Source organism: Oryx dammah, unplaced genomic scaffold, assembly GCF_014754425.2.
Source record: "Oryx dammah isolate SB20612 unplaced genomic scaffold, SCBI_Odam_1.1 HiC_scaffold_27, whole genome shotgun sequence".
NCBI classification, from domain to species: Eukaryota; Metazoa; Chordata; class Mammalia; order Artiodactyla; family Bovidae; genus Oryx; species Oryx dammah.
Window position 1 is genome coordinate 73,728,572 of NW_024070211.1, and position 18,115 is coordinate 73,746,686.

Consider the following 18,115-nt stretch of genomic DNA (forward strand, 5'->3'; position numbering starts at 1 on the left):
ATTAGCTCTAGGAAGAGTTTTGTGGTGTCTTTTTATAGTCATATGAATAGGCATAGTTTTACTTCCTTCCCAATATCTGGTTCTGTTTTTTCTCTTGCCTTTTTAAATTGGCTAAGGCTCCAGTAAAATACTGAATATGATTGGTGAGAGTGGACAGCTTTGTCTTGATCCTAATCTTGTTTAGTCTTTTACCATGAAATTTGATGTCAGGTATAGTTTCTTCATTGATATGCTTTACTAGGTTGGGAAAATTCTTTTCTAGTTTGCTGGCAGCTTTTATATGAATGGATATTGAATTTTGTGAAATGTGTTTTCTACTTAAATTGATATGATCTTTTGTTTCTTTAGTTTTTTAATATGGTGATTACATGGATTGATTTTTAGATAGCTAATTAGCTTTGCACTGCCAGGATGAACTCTACTTCTACTACTTTGTGGTTTAACTTGCATTGATTACCATAATTTTTACTTCTGTAGCTGGATTTGATATGCTAATATTTTGTTAAGGATTTTAGTAGTAGTAGTAGTAGTAGTAGTCAAACTCAGTCATGTCCAACTCTTTGCGACCCCTGTGGACTGTAGCCTGCTAGGCTCCTCTGTGCATGGAATTCTCCAGGCAAGAATACGGGAGTGGGTTGCCATGTCTTACTGCAGGGGATCTCCCCAACCGAGGGAGTGAATCTGGGTCTCCTGCACTGCGGGCAGATTCTTTACCATCTGAATCACCAGGTGAGCCCCTGTTGAGGATTTTGGTATCTGTGTTAATGAGAAATACTGGCCTACAGTTTTCTTACATTTTGGTTTTGATATCAGAGAAACGCTGGCCTCATAACATCAGTTGGGAAGTATTTTGTTCTCTTCCGTTTTTTGAAAGAAATTGTGTAAAATTGATGTTGCTTTCTTTCAGTGTTTGGTAGAATTTGTCATGGAAACCACCTGGGCCTGGAGGAGTTTTACTGAGGTGGCAGTCCCTTCTAAGGTCCAGGCGTTAAGCAGAAGTCTTCGGTCCACTTCCTTGTCTCATGTACGCCCATGTCCCTGAGGGGCCATTCAAAATGTTACAACCTCTGTACTGATTTGGATTGATGGAAAGTCCATACACAGACAATACTTGATTAAATATAAAGGATACAGAAGGAAATTGATGTGCTCTTAGGTTACCTGGTAGAGAGATTGGCAACAACATCAGAAAAAATATGTGGCTTTTTACTCTCAGTGCCTCATAAGCAGGGGATGCTAATATCTGAATGACATCACACTTGCAGAAGTATAGTTTCCAAACCTAGACTTTTATATTTATGAGACTAGGGCATTCTTGGACACAGCCTAACTTGTATACATACCAAAGACCACTTCTGCTGGACTGGTTTATACCTTATCATCTCAGAGTGGTATAATTCACATTGCCATCGCTAAGCTAAATATGTGGTAGTCTCAGACATAAACAGACTTTTCTTCTGTCATTCTCAGTCTGTGTAGTCTATCAAAGCATAGTCATTTTGCCCTGTAAGTCATACTAATAGGCTTTTAGCATCTAAATGGTTTATTCTGTAAGATCCTGATCCCTAGTCACTAGCTGTTATGGTGTCTACCCAGAGTTGATAATCCCCTGGTTTTCTTCGGTCACCTTTACATGCTTATTTTTGCCTTTAAGTTCCCTCTTTGTTTTTGTGACTCAGGAATCTCCTTTTTTTATCTCAAGTTCAGCTATGTATTTCAAAAACATTATCATATCTTATCAGGTGTTTTGGGGTGGAAGGGGACCTACATCATATCAATTTGCTGTATCACTTCCATATTTTTTCATTTGATTTTTCTTAAGATTAGAAGGGTAACAACCAAACTTTTGAGAATTATTTGAAAATTAGGCATATTAAAACTATGTGTTTTCTTTTATTTAACAAATGTTCTTTTAAAACATTTACTGTGAGTCAGATACTGGGCTATCAAGGATAAACTGTGGTCTTTGTCTCAGATAGCTTTTGGATTAGAAGGGGGTTTAGAGATAAGGGAACAGATGGCAGCACTGCTAAGTGCTTTCATGGGGGGCAGCACAGAGCTTGAGGCAAACTCATAGGAGCTACTGCCTTTCCAGGTAGATCAAGTCAGGGAAATGTTTCCAGGAGAGGTGATACCTCACCTGAATCCTGTAGGCAAGTGAGAATAAGCCAGGTGAGTTTAAGTAAACCGATCTTCAAGGCAGAAGAAGAGCGTTAGTAGAGGTGATGATGCCTAACTGAACTTGAAGCCTGCAAATAGCTTGGGAAGCCTTGGGGTAAGCTGAGGGTTGAGAATGGCAAAAGATGAGATAGTGTCTATGAATTTGGAGTCTAATGTGAAGTAGGCATCTCAAAAGATTTCATAATCTCATATTTTTTAAATAGAATTTTGAAGTTATAATTGTTAAAAATTCTTACTTTCAGGGATACAGATTAATCATGAAGCTTCTTAGCAACTGAAGAATAACATACACATAAGTTTTCAGCTATAAGTATTTCCTTTTTTAAGTTGAACTAAAGACCCTGATGTTGGGAAAGATTGAGGGTAGGAGGAGAAGGGGACAACAGAGGATGAGATGGTTGGATGGCATCAGCGACTCAACGGACATGGATTTGAGTAGACTCTGACAGTTGGTGATGGACAGGGAGGCCTGGTGTGCTGCAGTTCATGGGGTTGCAAAGAATTGGACACAACTGAGTGACTGAACTGAACTGAAAGTTAATAAAGCAGACCCCCCAAATTTGAAGTATAATGCAAAATATTTATACTATACATAGACAATGAATAAAGATTGTCAGAATGAGAAAAACCTAATATATGATTAATCAAACTTAAAAAAATAGAACATTTATGTCAAATGCTGAGTTTTGATGGTTCAAGTTTATCAATCTATTTCTATTTTGTTATCTCCTAGTTTCAGTTTTTATATCAAACATCTGCCAGGTTAGCATTAACCCTGTTTAACTTTTTAAAAAGTATTTTGTAAAACTAGTCTTAAAAGTATGATGTTAATGAATCTGGATGTGGGTCAGCACAGCAAAGCCAATTTACTGATACTGAGTTGTGGTGAAGGAAAGTACAGTGTTATTGCAGGTCACCAAACACAGAGAATGGGAAACTCATGATCAAAAGACCCAGCTTCGTGATAGCTTTCAGGGAAGGGTTTTCAAGGGCACTGTGAGGGAGAGGGCCGCATGGTCCATGATCAGCTTGTGCGCAGCTCTTGGGTTGGTCGGCATCAAGGTAAAGTCTTGCACATCATCAGTTTTCTGGCTCCAATCAGTTTGGGGGCTTCGTGTTTGCAGTCACCAGTTTTCATCTGGTGGGGTCTGGTTTTTGTAAAAACAACTTAGGAATGTGTGTCAGACCTTTATATTTTTCAAGGAACTGGGAGTTTGATGACTCTATGTGGTTGATTTATAATCTGAATTGTTATGTTTCCCAACCCGACATCTTTTCTTGGTTTCTACTTGTTCACAGATCCTGATAATTATGCTCGAACCAGCCTTTAGAGACCCAGGGGGAAGTCTGGGAGATGAAAATAAAAGCCTCTTTCTTCAAAAGACAGGGACACAGGGACTTGCTTACAGTTTCATGATCAAGTTTTATAGTTCAGGCAAGGTGGTGGTTTAGTCATGTCCGACTCTTGTGACCCCATAGACTATAGCCTGCCAGGCTTCTCTGTTCATGGGATTCTCCAGGCAGGAATACTGGAGTGGGTTGCCATTTCCTTCTCCAGGGGATATTTCCCACCCAGGAATTGAACCTGTGTCTCCTGCATTGCAGGCAGAATCTTTACCAACTGAGCTATGGAGGGAATCTTAATGATGTGACTTATTGGCTGCTTCTCTCTGCCTACTTTTATACGTATCCTTTAAACACCTTCTAATGGCTAATTTAGAAATTTAGTCCCTCATTAGAAATTTAGTCCCTTGATTAATTGCTATTTATTTAAAAAACCAGTCATAGAAATGATAGACATTAATTTTAGCAGACATTTATGTCCAAATGTAAATTTATGAACTCTTTTGTGAGCAGAGGGTGTGGTAGGTAGGTTCATAAGTCCTGTTAATATTCATCCACATACATAGTTACAGAATTTTTTTTGTGATGAGAACTTTTAAGATTTTTAAGATTTATTCTCTTAGCAACTTTCAGATGCACAGTACAGTATTATTAACTATAGTCACCATGCTGTACATTACATCCCCATAATTTACTTCCTTCATAACGAGATTTATATCTTTTGGTCTCTCCACCATTTCTGCCACCTCTCACACACCACCTCTGGCAGCCACCAATCTGTTGTCTGTGTCTAGGAGCTTGGTGCGTTTTTGTTTGTTTGTTCATTTTTATTTCATATGTAAGTGAGATCCTATGTTATTTCGTCTTTCTCTGACTTGTTTCACTTAGCATAATGTCCTCACGTCCGTGCATGTTGTTGCACGTGGTAAGGTTTCAGTTTTTTCTATGACAGAATAATAATCTGGTGTGTGTGTGTGTGTGTGTGTGTGTGTGTGTGTGTGCTTAGTCGCTTCAGTCGTGTCTGACTGTGTGACCCTGTGGATTGTAGCCCACCAGGCTCCTCTGTCCTGCATATACATACACCACATTTTCTTCATTCATTCACCCATTAATGGATACTTAAGTTGTTTCCATATCTTGGCTTTTGTAAGTGGTGTTACAGTGTTCATGGGGGCACATAACTTTTTGAATTAGTGTTTTCATTTTCTTTGGATAAATACCCAGAAATAGAATTACTGGGTCATAAGGTAGTTCCATTTAAAAATTTTTTGAAGACACTTTCATACGGTTTTTCCTACTGGCTGCACCAGTCTGTATCCCCACCAACAGTGTTTGAGGGTTCCATTTTTTTCCTGCATTCTTGCCAGTAGTTTTTCTTTTCTTTTTGATGATAATCACTCTAAAAGATATAAGGTTATATGTCATTGTTGTTTTGATTTGTATTTCCCTAATGGTTAGTGAGGACTTCCCTGGTGGCTCAGACGGTAAGGCGTCTGTCTACAGTGTGGGAGACCTGGGTTTGATCCCTGGGCCGCGAAGTTCTATGGAGAAGGAAATCGCAACCCACTCTAGTACTCTTGCCTAGAAAATCCCATGGACAGAAGAGCCTGGTAGGCTGCAGTCCATGGGGTTGCTAAGAGTCTGACACGACTGAGCGATGTTTAGCATCTTTTCATGTAGCTGTTGACCACATGTATGCATTGATCTTTTAAAGATAATAGCAGTAGGGAAAATACATTTGAAATAAAAGAAGAGAGCATATTTAACAGAGGTAATGGGGTGGTATTTGAGATAAATCTTCAAAAAAATAAAAGAATCTATTGATGTTCCATGATGACTGTTGAGTAGGGAAAACATTCCAGGTAGTGGAAACAAATACACTGAGGATTGACTTTTATTGCAGATAAATAGGAAGCAGTTCACTTTGGTTTATTTCTTGTGAACAGGAATATACACTGGCACAATTTTATGTGTATGGAGTGGGAGGAGGTAGCTTGGCAACAGTTATCAATGTTAAAGATGTTCAAGATGTTCTTTTAACCAGCAACTTCTAAGAATTTGTCCCACAGTTATACCCTATAGAAATTGTTGCAGTATTGTTGCAGTAGCATAAAACTGGAAACAAAGTGCTGACCAGTAGGGGAGATGAACCTTTGAAAAGACGGTACAGGAAGTATATTAATCTAATCTTTTTTGAGGATAAGATGGGTCAATGGACAGATGGAATGGTTTTGGAAGAATGACCAAGAACTATTGACAGCGGTTCACTCTAGTTCCTGGGGATACCAAGGCAAATAAGTGCTTTTGTTTTCTTTCTTCCAAGGATATTAAGAAAAGAAAGAAAAAAACTGTATGTAAATAGATTTAGAGCCTAAAATTCACAGCTCTGGGTTCTTTGCAGTATTTGATGCTACTTCTACATAACTAATTTTGATTTTGGGGGTAGGAGGGTGGAGAAGAGGTGAGAAGATGAAATAAACTTTTGTTATCTAAACAGTAAACAGACTATGATTGGATTAAAAAAAATTTAAATCGTTTTTCCTGCTGTTTTGGGGAATTTCTTGAGACTGTTCGTAGAAAGAAGTATTCATAACTGTTTCTGTAGAGTTAAAATAGGCAAATGAGTAATGCCTTTTATAAATTTATATTAAAAATATTGTTAAATAAAAGCACAACAGGGAGTGAATAGGATAGGAATTTTCAGGAGGCAAGATTACCAGTTTGCACTTAATGTTTTTGTAAATTTTGGCTGCCGATTTGTGGTTTTTAATGGACTTGTCAACTAAATGAGAACTTTCCATTATTGTAAGATACCAAGAGTAAGCCATTTTCTGATAATTTTGTGATTCCTATCTAATATGTGTTATTGAGTGAAAGAATATAATAATTCTTTAGTTATGGTACTAGAGTAAACCTGGAGAATTAAATGGCAGTCCACTCCAGTATTCTTACCTGGGAAATACCATGGACAGAGGAGCCAGCAGGCTACAGTCCATGGGGTCACCAAAAAAAAAAAGATACGACTTAGCGACTAAATGACAGTAAATTATGTTCTTTCTTAGATAGCACAAGTATGATTGATAGTTATTTTCCTGACATTTAGGGAATCCATTAAACGTTAACTCTCCGCATTAGTGGACTTAATATTATCAGCTAATTAATACAAGAAGTCAGTGCTGGCTTTCATGTTTTATTTTTGAAACCTAACTTTTAAGACAAAACTGGTTATTTAATTTTTTTTCTTTGTAATTTCAGCAAATTGCTGGTAATTTGTAAAGAATGGAGAGAAAATAGTAGAGGAATGATGTGAATTTTGTGCCAAATGAAGGAAATTCAGGTTGTTGTAGGTTCAGTTGCCATTTAAGAAGGAAAGAAATGAAGACCTGTGGTTCAAACCTAACTTTCTTTTAAGGGAAATATTTTTCATGTTTCCCAAATAATAGATTTTTGTGTTCTGACATTTTTGCCTGTTTAATGGCAGTGATTCTTTTTTCTTTTTTCTTTTTTAAGGTATGGACTCCGAGAGTTTGTGGTGATAGCACCTGCTGCAAACAATGATGCTGTCCTCAGTGAATCTAAGTGCAATCTTCTTCTGAGCTCTGTGTCTATTGCTTTGGGAAACACTGGCTGGTAGGTGGACATTTCAAAACACCTAGACAATTTTAAAATAAAATCTATGAAGGAAACTGCTTACTAAATGTTAGGTTTTTGATTAATACAGGATTAGTATTTGTACATTATTATATTGGAATATTATATGTAAGGACCAAGGTCAGTTTTCATTCCAATCCCAAAGAAAGGCAATGCCAAAGAATGCTCAAACTACCACACAATTGCACTCATCTCACACGCTAGTAAAGTAATGCTCAAAATTCTCCAAGCCAGGCTTCAGCAGTACGTGAACCGTGAACTTTCAGAGATCAAATTGCCAACATCTGTTGGATCATCAAAAAAGCAAGAGAGTACCAGAAAAACATCTATTTCTGCTTTATTGACTATGCCAAAGCCTTTGACTGTGTGGATCACAATAAACTGTGGAAAATTCTGAAAGAGATGGGAATACCAGACCACCTGACCTGCCTCTTGAGAAACCTGTATGCAGGTCAGGAAGCAACAGTTAGAACTGCACATGGAACAACAGACTGGTTCCAAATAGGAAAAGGAGTACGTCGAGGCTGTATATTGTCACCCTGTTTATTTAACTTATATGCAGAGTACATCATGAGAAACGCTTGGCTGGAAGAAGCACAAGCTGGAATCAAGATTGCCACAAGAAATATCAATAACCTCAGATATGCATATGCACACCACACTTATGGAAGAAAGTGAAGAGGAATTAAAAAGCCTCTTGATGAAAGTGAAAATGGAGAGTGAAAAAGTTGGCTTAAAGCTCAACATTCAGAAAACAAAGATCATGGCATCTGGTCCCATCACTTCATGGGAAATAGATGGGGAAACAGTGGAAACAGTGTCAGACTTTATTTTCTTGGGCTCCCAAATCACTGCAGATGGTGACTGCAGCCATGAAATTAAAAGACGCTGACTCCTTGGAAGGAAAGTTATGACCAACCTAGATAGCATATTCAAAAGCAGAGACATTACTTTGCCAACGAAGGTCCATCTAGTCAAGGCTATGGTTTTTCCTATGGTCATGTATGGATGTGAGAGTTGGACTGTGAAGAAAGCTGAACGCCGAAGAATTGATGCTTTTGAACTGTGGTGTTGGAGAAGACTCTTGAGAGTCCCTTGGACTGCAAGGAGATCCAGCCAGTCCATTCTGAAGGAGATCAGCCTTGGGATTTCTTTGGGGGGAATGATGCTGAAGCTGAAACTCTAGTACTTTGGCCACCTCATGCGAAGAGTTGACTCATTGGAAAAGACCTAGATGCTGGGAGGAATTGGGGGCAGGAGGAGAAGGGGATGACAGAGGATGCGATGGCTGGATGGCATCCCTGACTCGATGGACGTGAGTCTGAGTGAACTCCAGGAGTTGGTGATGGACAGGGAGGCCTAGCATGCTCTGATTCCTGGGGTTGCAAAGAGTCAGACATGACTGAACGACTGAACTGAACTGAACACAACAAATTCTTTAGGGAAAACATATCTAAAGGGAAACTTACTGAAATATTACATGAATATTTAAAATGAATAAATTGTACTGTTTTTGTATTTTGCTTCCAAATGTTTAATCTATTTAAATTTTGATGCAAAATCAGAACATGGAAGCAACCTAGATATCCATCAAGAGATGAATGAATAAAGAAATTGTGGTACCTAAACACAGTGGAATATTACTCAGCCATGAAAAGGAATGAATTTGAGTCAGTTCTAGTGAGGTGGATGAACCTAGAGCCTGTTTACAGAGTGAAGTAAGTCAGAAAGAGAAGAACAAATAAGTATTGTACATTAACATATATATGGCATCTAGAAAGATGGAACTGGTGAACCTATTTGTAGGGCAGCAATGGGGATGCAGACATAGAGAACAGACGTACAGACCCATTGAGAGGGAAGGTGGGACCATTGAGAGAGTAGCACTGAAGCATATACCATATGTGAAATAGATAGCCAGTGGGAACTGAAGCATATACCATATGTGAAATAGATAGCCAGTGGGAACTGAAGCATATACCATATGTGAAATAGATAGCCAGTGGGAATTTGTTGTGTGGCTCAGGGAGCTCAACCCAGGGCACTGTAACAACCTAGAGGGGTGAGATGAGGTGGGAGATGGGAGGGAAGGGACATATGTATACCTATGGCTGATTCATGTTGATGTATAGCAGAAACCAACACAACACTGTAAAGCAATTATCCTCCAATTAAAAATAATTTTAAAAATACAAAAAAAATCTAAAAACTTGATAACAGAACATCACCTTGTTCAGCCTCAACTAGGACTATGCATTCAGGTAACTTGAAGTTTTTGTTTCTCTGCAGATGTTTTCAAATGACTGAAAGTGCTACAAGTATTGATTTTTGAAGTTAAGATAGATTTTAGTGAGTAGGCTAATTTGCAGATATGGAAATCTTTGAATAAGGAGGAACAACTGTATCTTCAAATGATTAAGTAAAATATAATTCACCACTAATGTAGGTTTAATTTGTATTGTTTAATACCTGTGAATCAAGTTTTATATGACCTTGAAAATCCTAGTAGGTAGGATCACTTTTATTCAAGAAAATTTTTATTCTGCCTTTTTTTAATGATTTTTCAGCCATTTAAAAATAATTTTCTGACTGTACAGTGCCACTTGATAATTTCTTCAGTTTATTAGTGTAAGGAGAAAAGAAAGTAATAATGCCTTTGTTATAAATATGTCTGTGGAATGTTCCTTGTTTATTTCTTTAGATATTTGAGATTAAAATAATGTTATACTGTAAATCGAGATTTAGAAGCTATTCAATGTTTAATGAACTTAAAGTCTATTCTTGTTAATTATATCCTACAGCCAGGTGCCACTATTTGTGCAAATTCATCACAAATGGCGAAGAATGTATGTGGGTGAATGTCAGGGTCCTGGTGTCCGAACTGATTTTGAAATGGTTCATCTTCGAAAAGTGCCAAATCAGTATACTCATTTATCAGGTCTGCTGGATATCTTCAAATCAAAGATTGTGAGTTGGCATTGATACTTTGTCTTACCTGGGATCCAGATTAAAGTAGTAATTTAGTAATTTTATTGATTTCATAGAAATATTTCTAATATTGATAATATAATTACTTAGAAGAAAGATGTAATTGATTATAAAATTACTGTGTGTATCTAAAGAAACAAATATCCAATTAATTTTCAGTGTACACACTAAAAACTAGTTTGTACTCTAGTTTTGGTTGTTTGGTTGGTTAACATTTAGATACTGTGTTAACTCTTTATATTCCTTTTTCCTCTAACAGTAATATTGCCAACCCTCCCCCGTGTGAGTGGGCCTTTATGTAGCTGCTTGCTGGGGACTCTGAGCAACTGAGATGTGAACTCTTTGGGTTCTGAATTGCTATTTTTCCCCCCAAGGGTCTATTTGATGTTTAAAATTAATCTGGCTTATAATGCTATGGCTGAGGGCAGCAGGGCTAACTTGGATGTGCTCAGTACATCTTTATTTTTCTCTAAAAACACTATAACAGAGATATGGAGGACTTGCCTGTGCTACTCTTACAAAGTAGCTGTCCTAGACTCTTTAAAAATAGCAGTTTCATGATAGGCAATACAAAGGCTGGGAGCTATTTAGCTTATAAGAGACTAAAGTGATGTAACAACTAAAGGCAGTGTGTGATCACAGCAAAGTAGCCATAAAGGACACAATTGGGACAGTGGGACAGTTTTAATGTGGACTATATATTAGAAAATAATATCAGTGTTAAAATTCTTGAGTGTGATAATTATGTTATGGTTGCATAGGATAATATCCTTGTTCATAGGAATCACATGCTGAATGAAGTATTTAGAGGTGAGTTGCCATGATGCTTGCAATTTAATTTCAGAAGTTTCAGTCAAAAAGATCATGTGGGTATCCATTATGCTAGCTTTGCAACCTTTCTGAAGGTTTACAAATTTTGAAAATTAAAAAAATAAGAAAATGCTGAAATTTCTTTTTTTAAACATATATTATTTGTAGAAAGATATTTAGGATTAGAACATCTTAAACGTATGTTTTCAGTGTTGAGGCTGTAAATAGCATGGTGCTAGGATTATCACTACAAAGATGAATCTATTTGATATTTTTAAAAAGTACATGTACCAGGTTAAGAAATTAAAGAGGTAAAAACTTCTTTATATCCTTAGTCCTTTTCCTCAAAATAACTATTGTTAGCTGTTTCTTGTGATTATCTCTATTAAACAAATGATAGAAGTATGTCTTTTAGAAAGTTCCCTGTCTATATGCAACTTTTCCCCCAAAACTTTTCTGGGCCTTGAATGCTGTCTTAAACACTACTTAATTCTTCATGTGCTGCTTTGAGAAATTTTTGAAAAAGACAAATATGTGTTATTTCTACCCGTTCCTTTGTGCTCACCAAATCTTCAATTATGTTTAATTATTTTAGATAAAATTCTAGTCAGATGCAAATATTAATGTTTTATTGCTCTTTTTAAAAACATTAGTGAAAGTTATTTTCATGGATCTTTTACTCCTCTATGTAACTCAGCTTCTTCCTGAAACTAGGGACCACGCTGATTTGTGAAGCCTGATTTAGAATATGACTGTTAAAAAAAAAAATGTTCCTAATCAGTTTATTACATCATCTTTCAGAACTTTTACAAACCTCACTGGTCTAAATACGAAAGTTGATTTGGTAAGAGTTGAACTTAAAATAATTGAGACCTGTTTTGGGTACTTTATTGGTATTACATAAAACTACTTAATATGCAACTCTCTTATACTGTCTTTATAAATCTATCTTTATAAATATTACCCTTTGAATCTACTGGAAGTGTTCCAAGGCACTTTAGCCCCACAGTGACAATTTATTTCATTTTCACATGAATCTAATATTTTGAAAAGGCTTCCTTGGCAGAGTGGCAGCAGAGGGTGGTTGTCCTTGGAGTCACATAAAGTTTAAATTTAAATCCTCTTTTGCCACAATCTTTTAAATGCTTGAAAGCGCTCTCATACCATAGCGTTTGCTTTTTCAATTTAGACATTCTTCATTCTATCAGATGTTCTTTATGTTTCGTGGTTTTATATTCTGATTTGGATATTTATCTTTCTTAGAACTGTATTTATTTCTTCATGTTCTGGGGAAATTTTGTTTGCAGGCTCATTTTTAATGTCATCTTTTTGTAGTTTTAAACTTTCCTATCTTCTCTAGTGGTTTTATAATTTTGTGATTGCTTCTTATCTGTAGACTATTTCAGAAGCCTGTCTTAAAATGGTGTTTGAAGCCTCTTGCTCAGTGTTGATATTGTGGTATTGCACATGGAGTCTTGGAATCATTGAATTGCTTGCTTGGATCATGAGTGAGTGAGTGAGTGAAGTCGCTTAATCGTGTCCGACTCTTTGCGACCCCGTGGACGGTAGCCCACCAGGTTCCTACGTCCATGGGATTCTCGAGGCTGGAATACTGGAGTGGATTGTCATTTCCTTCTCCAAGGGATCTTCCCGACCCAGGGATCGAACCCAGGCCTTCCACATTGCAGGCAGACGCTTTAACCCCTGAGCCACCAGGGAAGCCTGGATGCTTGGATCATAGGACTGGGTTTTTCCCCAGATCACACAAATTTTTCTAGCCTGATACCTTCCAGCACAGCCACTGCCCCAAGCTAGAGTACTCTGTCCATATGTCTGCCTTAAGCAGAGAGTCTTGTAGTACCCTCAGTCTGGGCTGAGTACTTTTGGATCCATTTAATGCAGTCCATAATCCTGGCTGTCATCTGGAACTTAGCAAGCATGTGTCTTGGGTCCCACTTAATACTTTTAGTTTTCTGTACCTTTTCTATACCTTTTCTAGGGTCCATGAAGATAATTAAGTCATGTTTGATCCTGGCTGTTTCTTTTTGGTCATCTCTTTCTGTATTTGCCAACATTGCTATGTGACTGGAGCAGAGGTTATGTGTCAAAGTGACCTCATTATGGTTTCTAGATCATTACTGGTCTAGAATTACTGGTGAATGCTCATTTGGTAACTAAACCTAAGTAAAAACTAATTATTTCTGACCAGCTAGATAGAATCTTACCTTGCTTCTATAGGACACAGCAGCCCAAAACTGAATTAGCTCTCTTTTTTTTGCAGCTATCTTGAGATTGAGTTTGTGTTCAGTTAAAGTTACTAATGACATTTATAGCTACTGATGCTGAGCTAAAGGGTCTATGTTATTTCTTCTGACCAGCAGTATCAGAAACACCTGGAAACTGGGTAGATATGCAGGATATTGTTGAATCTACATTTTCACAAGCTCACTAGGTCATGCCTATACATATTTAATTCCTATTCCACATTAATATAGCTTAACCATTATTAAGGGAAGCTGAGATCATGAGATGTTTGGATATGATTAATTTTTATTATTATTAATGAGTGTAAAGATAGATCTTAATTTTCTGATTCATTAATATAAACTATTTTGCATGAGTGACCATTTGTCACAGTCTAACATTTTAGTAAAATATTCAAGACTGGCTTTGAGTTTATTTTCATTTCAAAGGGAAAAAGACATCTTAAACCTAGTTTTACATTTTATAGCAGTTTTACTTTATTTAAAAAATGATTCACATTTTTTCTTTTACATTCAACATGGCTGAAGAGACTAGTAAGAAATTATATTTGTGTAATTAAAATTGTGTAAGATATTTTGAAATAATATTTTACTTAATAAATGTAATATCTCTTCCTGGTAGTAGTTTAAACAGCTTTTTTTTTTTGAAAGTTTATTTCTTTTTTTAAAAAAAATTATTTTTAATTGGAGGATAATTACTTTACTATATAGTGATGGTTTCAGCCGTACATCAACATGAATCAGCCACAGGCATACACATGTCCCCTCCCTCTTAAACCTTCCTCCCACCTTCCTCCCCATCCTACCCCTCTAGACTGTCACAGATCACTGGCTTTGGGTTTCCTGCATCATACAGCAAATTCCCACTGGTTAGCTATTGTCCATTTGGTCATTTATATGTTTCAGCACTACTCTCTCAAGTCTTCCCACCATCTCCCTCTCCCACTGTGACCAAAATTCTGTTCTTTATGGCTGTCTCCTTTGCTGCCCTGTAAATAGGATCATCAGTACCATCTTCCTAGATTTCATATATATGCGTTAACATACAAAATCTGTCTTTCTGACTTCACTCTGTATAATAGGGTCTAGATTAATCCACCTCATTAGAACTGACTCATATGCTCCTTTTTATAGCTGAGTAATATTCCATTGTGTATATGTACCACAACTTTTGTACCATTCATCTGTTGATGGACATCTAGGTTGCCTCCATATCCTAGCTATTGTACATAGTACTGCAGTGAACATTGGGGTACATGTGTCTTTTTCAGTTATGGTTTCCTGAGGGTATATACCCAGTAGTGGGATTGCCGGTTCGTATAGTAGTTTTATTCCTAGTTTTTTCAGGAATCTCTATACTGTTTTCTATAGTGGCTGTTATCAATTTACATTCCTACCAATGGTGCGTGAGGGTTCCCTTTTCTCCACACCCTCTCCAGCATTTATTGTTTGTAGACTTTCTGATGATGGCCGTTCTGACTGGTGTAAGATGATACCTCATTGTAGTTTTGATTTGTGTTTCTCTAATAGTGTGTGATGGTGAGCATCTTCTCATGTGTTTGTTGGCCCTCTGTATGTCTTCTTTGGAGACATGTCTGTTTAGATATTCTGCCCAATTTTTGATTGGATTGTTTTTCTGGTATTGAGCTGCATGAGCTGCTTGTATAATTTGGAGATTAATCTTCTGTCAGTTGTGTCCTTTGCTATTATTTTCTCCCATTCTGAGGGTTGTCTTTTCACCTTGCTTGTACTTTGCTTTATTGTACAAAAGCTTTTAAGTTTAATTTGGTCCCTTTTGTTTATTTTTGTTTTTATTTCCATTACTCTAGGAGATGGGTCATGGAGGATCTTGCTATGGTTCATGTCAAAGAGTTAAGCAGCTTTATTTTAATGTAATTTGTTCTCTGGCATTAATTTATCTCTTGAAGTTTTAGGCTGTGAGAATTTCCCCTATGAAAATGATTTCTTAAATTCCGCACCTTTGGCTCTAATAACTTCAGTGACTTAGTTTTCCTTTTTAATGGCTAGAATGTCATACATACATTTTTTTATGAACGGTTTATGTGTGCCATATCTAACACTATAACCTGAAAATCCCCATGTCATAAAGGTAGTAATTCATCTATTTCAGTAGTTTGAAATTTGTGTCTGGTATTACAAGGGTACTAACATTTCATGGTATTGTCTTTGCATTTACTTCTTAGGGATGTCCTTTAACTCCATTGCCTCCAGTTAATATTGCTATACGGTTTACCTACGTTCTTCAGGATTGGCAGCAGTATTTTTGGCCTCAGCAACCTCCGGGTGAGATAATTTAGAACTATATTCAGAAATTAAAAGTATTTAACAGTGTGTTTCAAGTGTTTGAAATATTTGTAACTCATTTTTAATGTATATAGTATTGCTAATTTCATTGCCCTTATCACTTTTTTTCTCTTGAAAATTGTAGGTTTTTCTAGAGACAACTCTAGAATTACCCTAGACAGTTACTCTAATTGTCAGTTACTCTCTACTTGACAATCTGTCTTTGAAAAAAGTATTATTTATAAAGTATTCCCTTATTATTTATAAAGTATTCCCTTGCTGTGGAACATTGTGTGCTGAAAATTAGTACGTAATGAATGATTAAAATGTCTGCTCTCAGAATATAAGAAGAGAAACCTCTCTCCTATGCTGAGAACAGACGTGCACAGAACCTTATAGAGAGTAGAGTTTGAAGAAGAGGGCTAAATAAGAAAAGCAGAAAAGAAAAAAAAAATGTATATATACACATATGCTGGGAAGAGCTGTAGAATATTTTACTTTAACTTGTGTTTTTATAAAAATTAATGAAAATCATTTTACCTACTTAGCCATTGATGTACTGATTCATTTCAGTTCAGTTCAGTCGCTCAGTCATGTGTGACTCTTTGTGACCCCATGAACTGTAGCACGCCAGGCCTCCCTGTCCATCACCAACTCCTAGAGTTCACTCAGACTCAAGTCCGTCGAGTCAGGGATACCATCCAGCCATCTCATCCTCTGTCATCCCCTTCTCCTCCTGCCCCCAATCCCTCCCAGCATCAGGGTCTTTTCTAGTGAGTCAACTCTTCGCATGAGGTGGCCAAAGTATTGGAGTTCCAGCTTTAGCATCAGTCGTTCCAAAGAACACCCAGGACTGATCTCCTTTAGAATGGACTGGTTGGATCTCATTTCAGTCTAAGGGACTCTCAAGAGTCTTCTCCAACACCACAGCTCAAAAGCATCAATACTTCAGTGCTCAGCCTTCTTCACAATCCAACTCTCACATCCATACATGACCACAGGAAAATCCATAGCCTTGACTAGATGGACCTTAGTCGGCAAAGTAATGTCTCTGCTTTTGAATATGCTGTCTAGGTTGGTCATAACTTTTCTTCCAAGGAGTAAGTGTCTTTTAATTTCATGGCTGCAGTCACCATCTGCAGTGATTTTGGAGTCCCCAGAAATAAAGTCTGACACTATTTCCACTGATTGATTTAGTAGTCATTAATTTTTAGCCTATAAATTTGTTCCTGCCAGGGACACAGATATAAACAGACATTACCTAAGTTTTAGGAAAGCTCAGCCTGGTGTACATTTAGCCTAAGTAAGTGAGGTTTAGGTTCCTGGATGTTTTCTCTCACATATAAGTGTAATTATATTCAAGTATATCTAGTAAGAAATTTAGTATCAACTTATAAATCATAAAAGGATTTTATTAGCCTGAAAACATTTTTCATTCTACCTCCCTCAGAGAGAATTACATTATAATAAAATAATATTCTTTACTGTTTATTTTTGTTCCAAGTGGTTGGTTGGTTTTTATAAGATTGAAAATAGTAAATTGATAGTTTTAGGATGATGCTAAAATTAACGTAGTACATTTAGCTTTTGGTGGTTATATGTACTACTACTATTTTATAATACCACTGAATAATTTGAAATTCTTAATGTCCGATAAGAGAACTGCATCTAAACTATAGCAGAAGGAAATTAAAGCTTAAACTGAGATTTATATTAGAAGACTCAAATGTTTGTTTTAGTAATTTTAGTTCTTAAACAATACCCACCAGACAATTTATGGTTGGCTTCTAGTTTTGAAGTTTCAGTTCCAGCCTTCCTTTTCCTTTTTTCAAAAGTCATTCTAATAATAGTCAGATTTTAATGATATCCCCAGATAGTATGGTCTGTTGATGATCTAAGAAGTCCAAGAATCAGAATCTTAACATTATAATTCTGATCGCCAATAAGGCCTTTGTTAATGTTCTGTTGCAAGTTTTTAAAAATGAGTATCAAACTGCCTCAGTGGGTTGAAAGTCACATAAATTTTTAATATTTTCCCTTTTAAGGGGAAGAGACTGAACATATAATATGGGCTAGACACTGTGCATTTTATGTACTGTTTCATTTAATTCTAATTTACTTATGAGACAAGTGGGGCTTCCCTCATAGCTCAGTTGATAAAGAATCCACCTGCAATGCAGGAGACCCCGGTTCGATTCCTGGGTCAGGAAGATCACTGGAGAAGGGAGGCTACCCACTCCAGTATTCTTGGGCTTCCCTTGTGGCTCAGCTGGTAAAGAATCCACCTGCAATGTGGGAGACCTGGGTTTGATCCCTTGGTTGGGAAGATTCCCTGGAGAAGAGAAAGGCTACCCACTCCAGTATTCTGGCCTGGAGAATTCCATGGACTATACAGTCCATGAGGTTGCAAAGAGTCGGACACGACTGAGTGACTTTCATTTCACTTAACTTCACTTCACTCTATGAGACAAGTATTATTTTTCTTAGAAAACAAAAGTAACTGACTCAAGGTGACATGGTCACCAAGAGCTAACGTTCACATTTAAATCCTGGTCAAACTCCCAAGTCGCGTC

At 36.9% G+C, this 18,115-nt stretch overlaps 1 protein-coding gene across 2 annotated transcripts in view; it reads left to right on the plus strand.

Moving 5' to 3' along the window:
• Window positions 1-18,115, plus strand: part of RAB3GAP1 (RAB3 GTPase activating protein catalytic subunit 1) — a 125,323-nt gene that overhangs the window by 57,503 nt on the left and 49,705 nt on the right. For both annotated transcript variants that reach the window (XM_040228502.1, XM_040228503.1), the window contains exons 6-8: window positions 7,036-7,155; window positions 9,978-10,143; window positions 15,443-15,542. In XM_040228502.1, coding sequence (XP_040084436.1) covers window positions 7,036-7,155; window positions 9,978-10,143; window positions 15,443-15,542 — 386 coding nt within the window. The remainder of the gene's footprint in view (window positions 1-7,035; window positions 7,156-9,977; window positions 10,144-15,442; window positions 15,543-18,115) is intronic.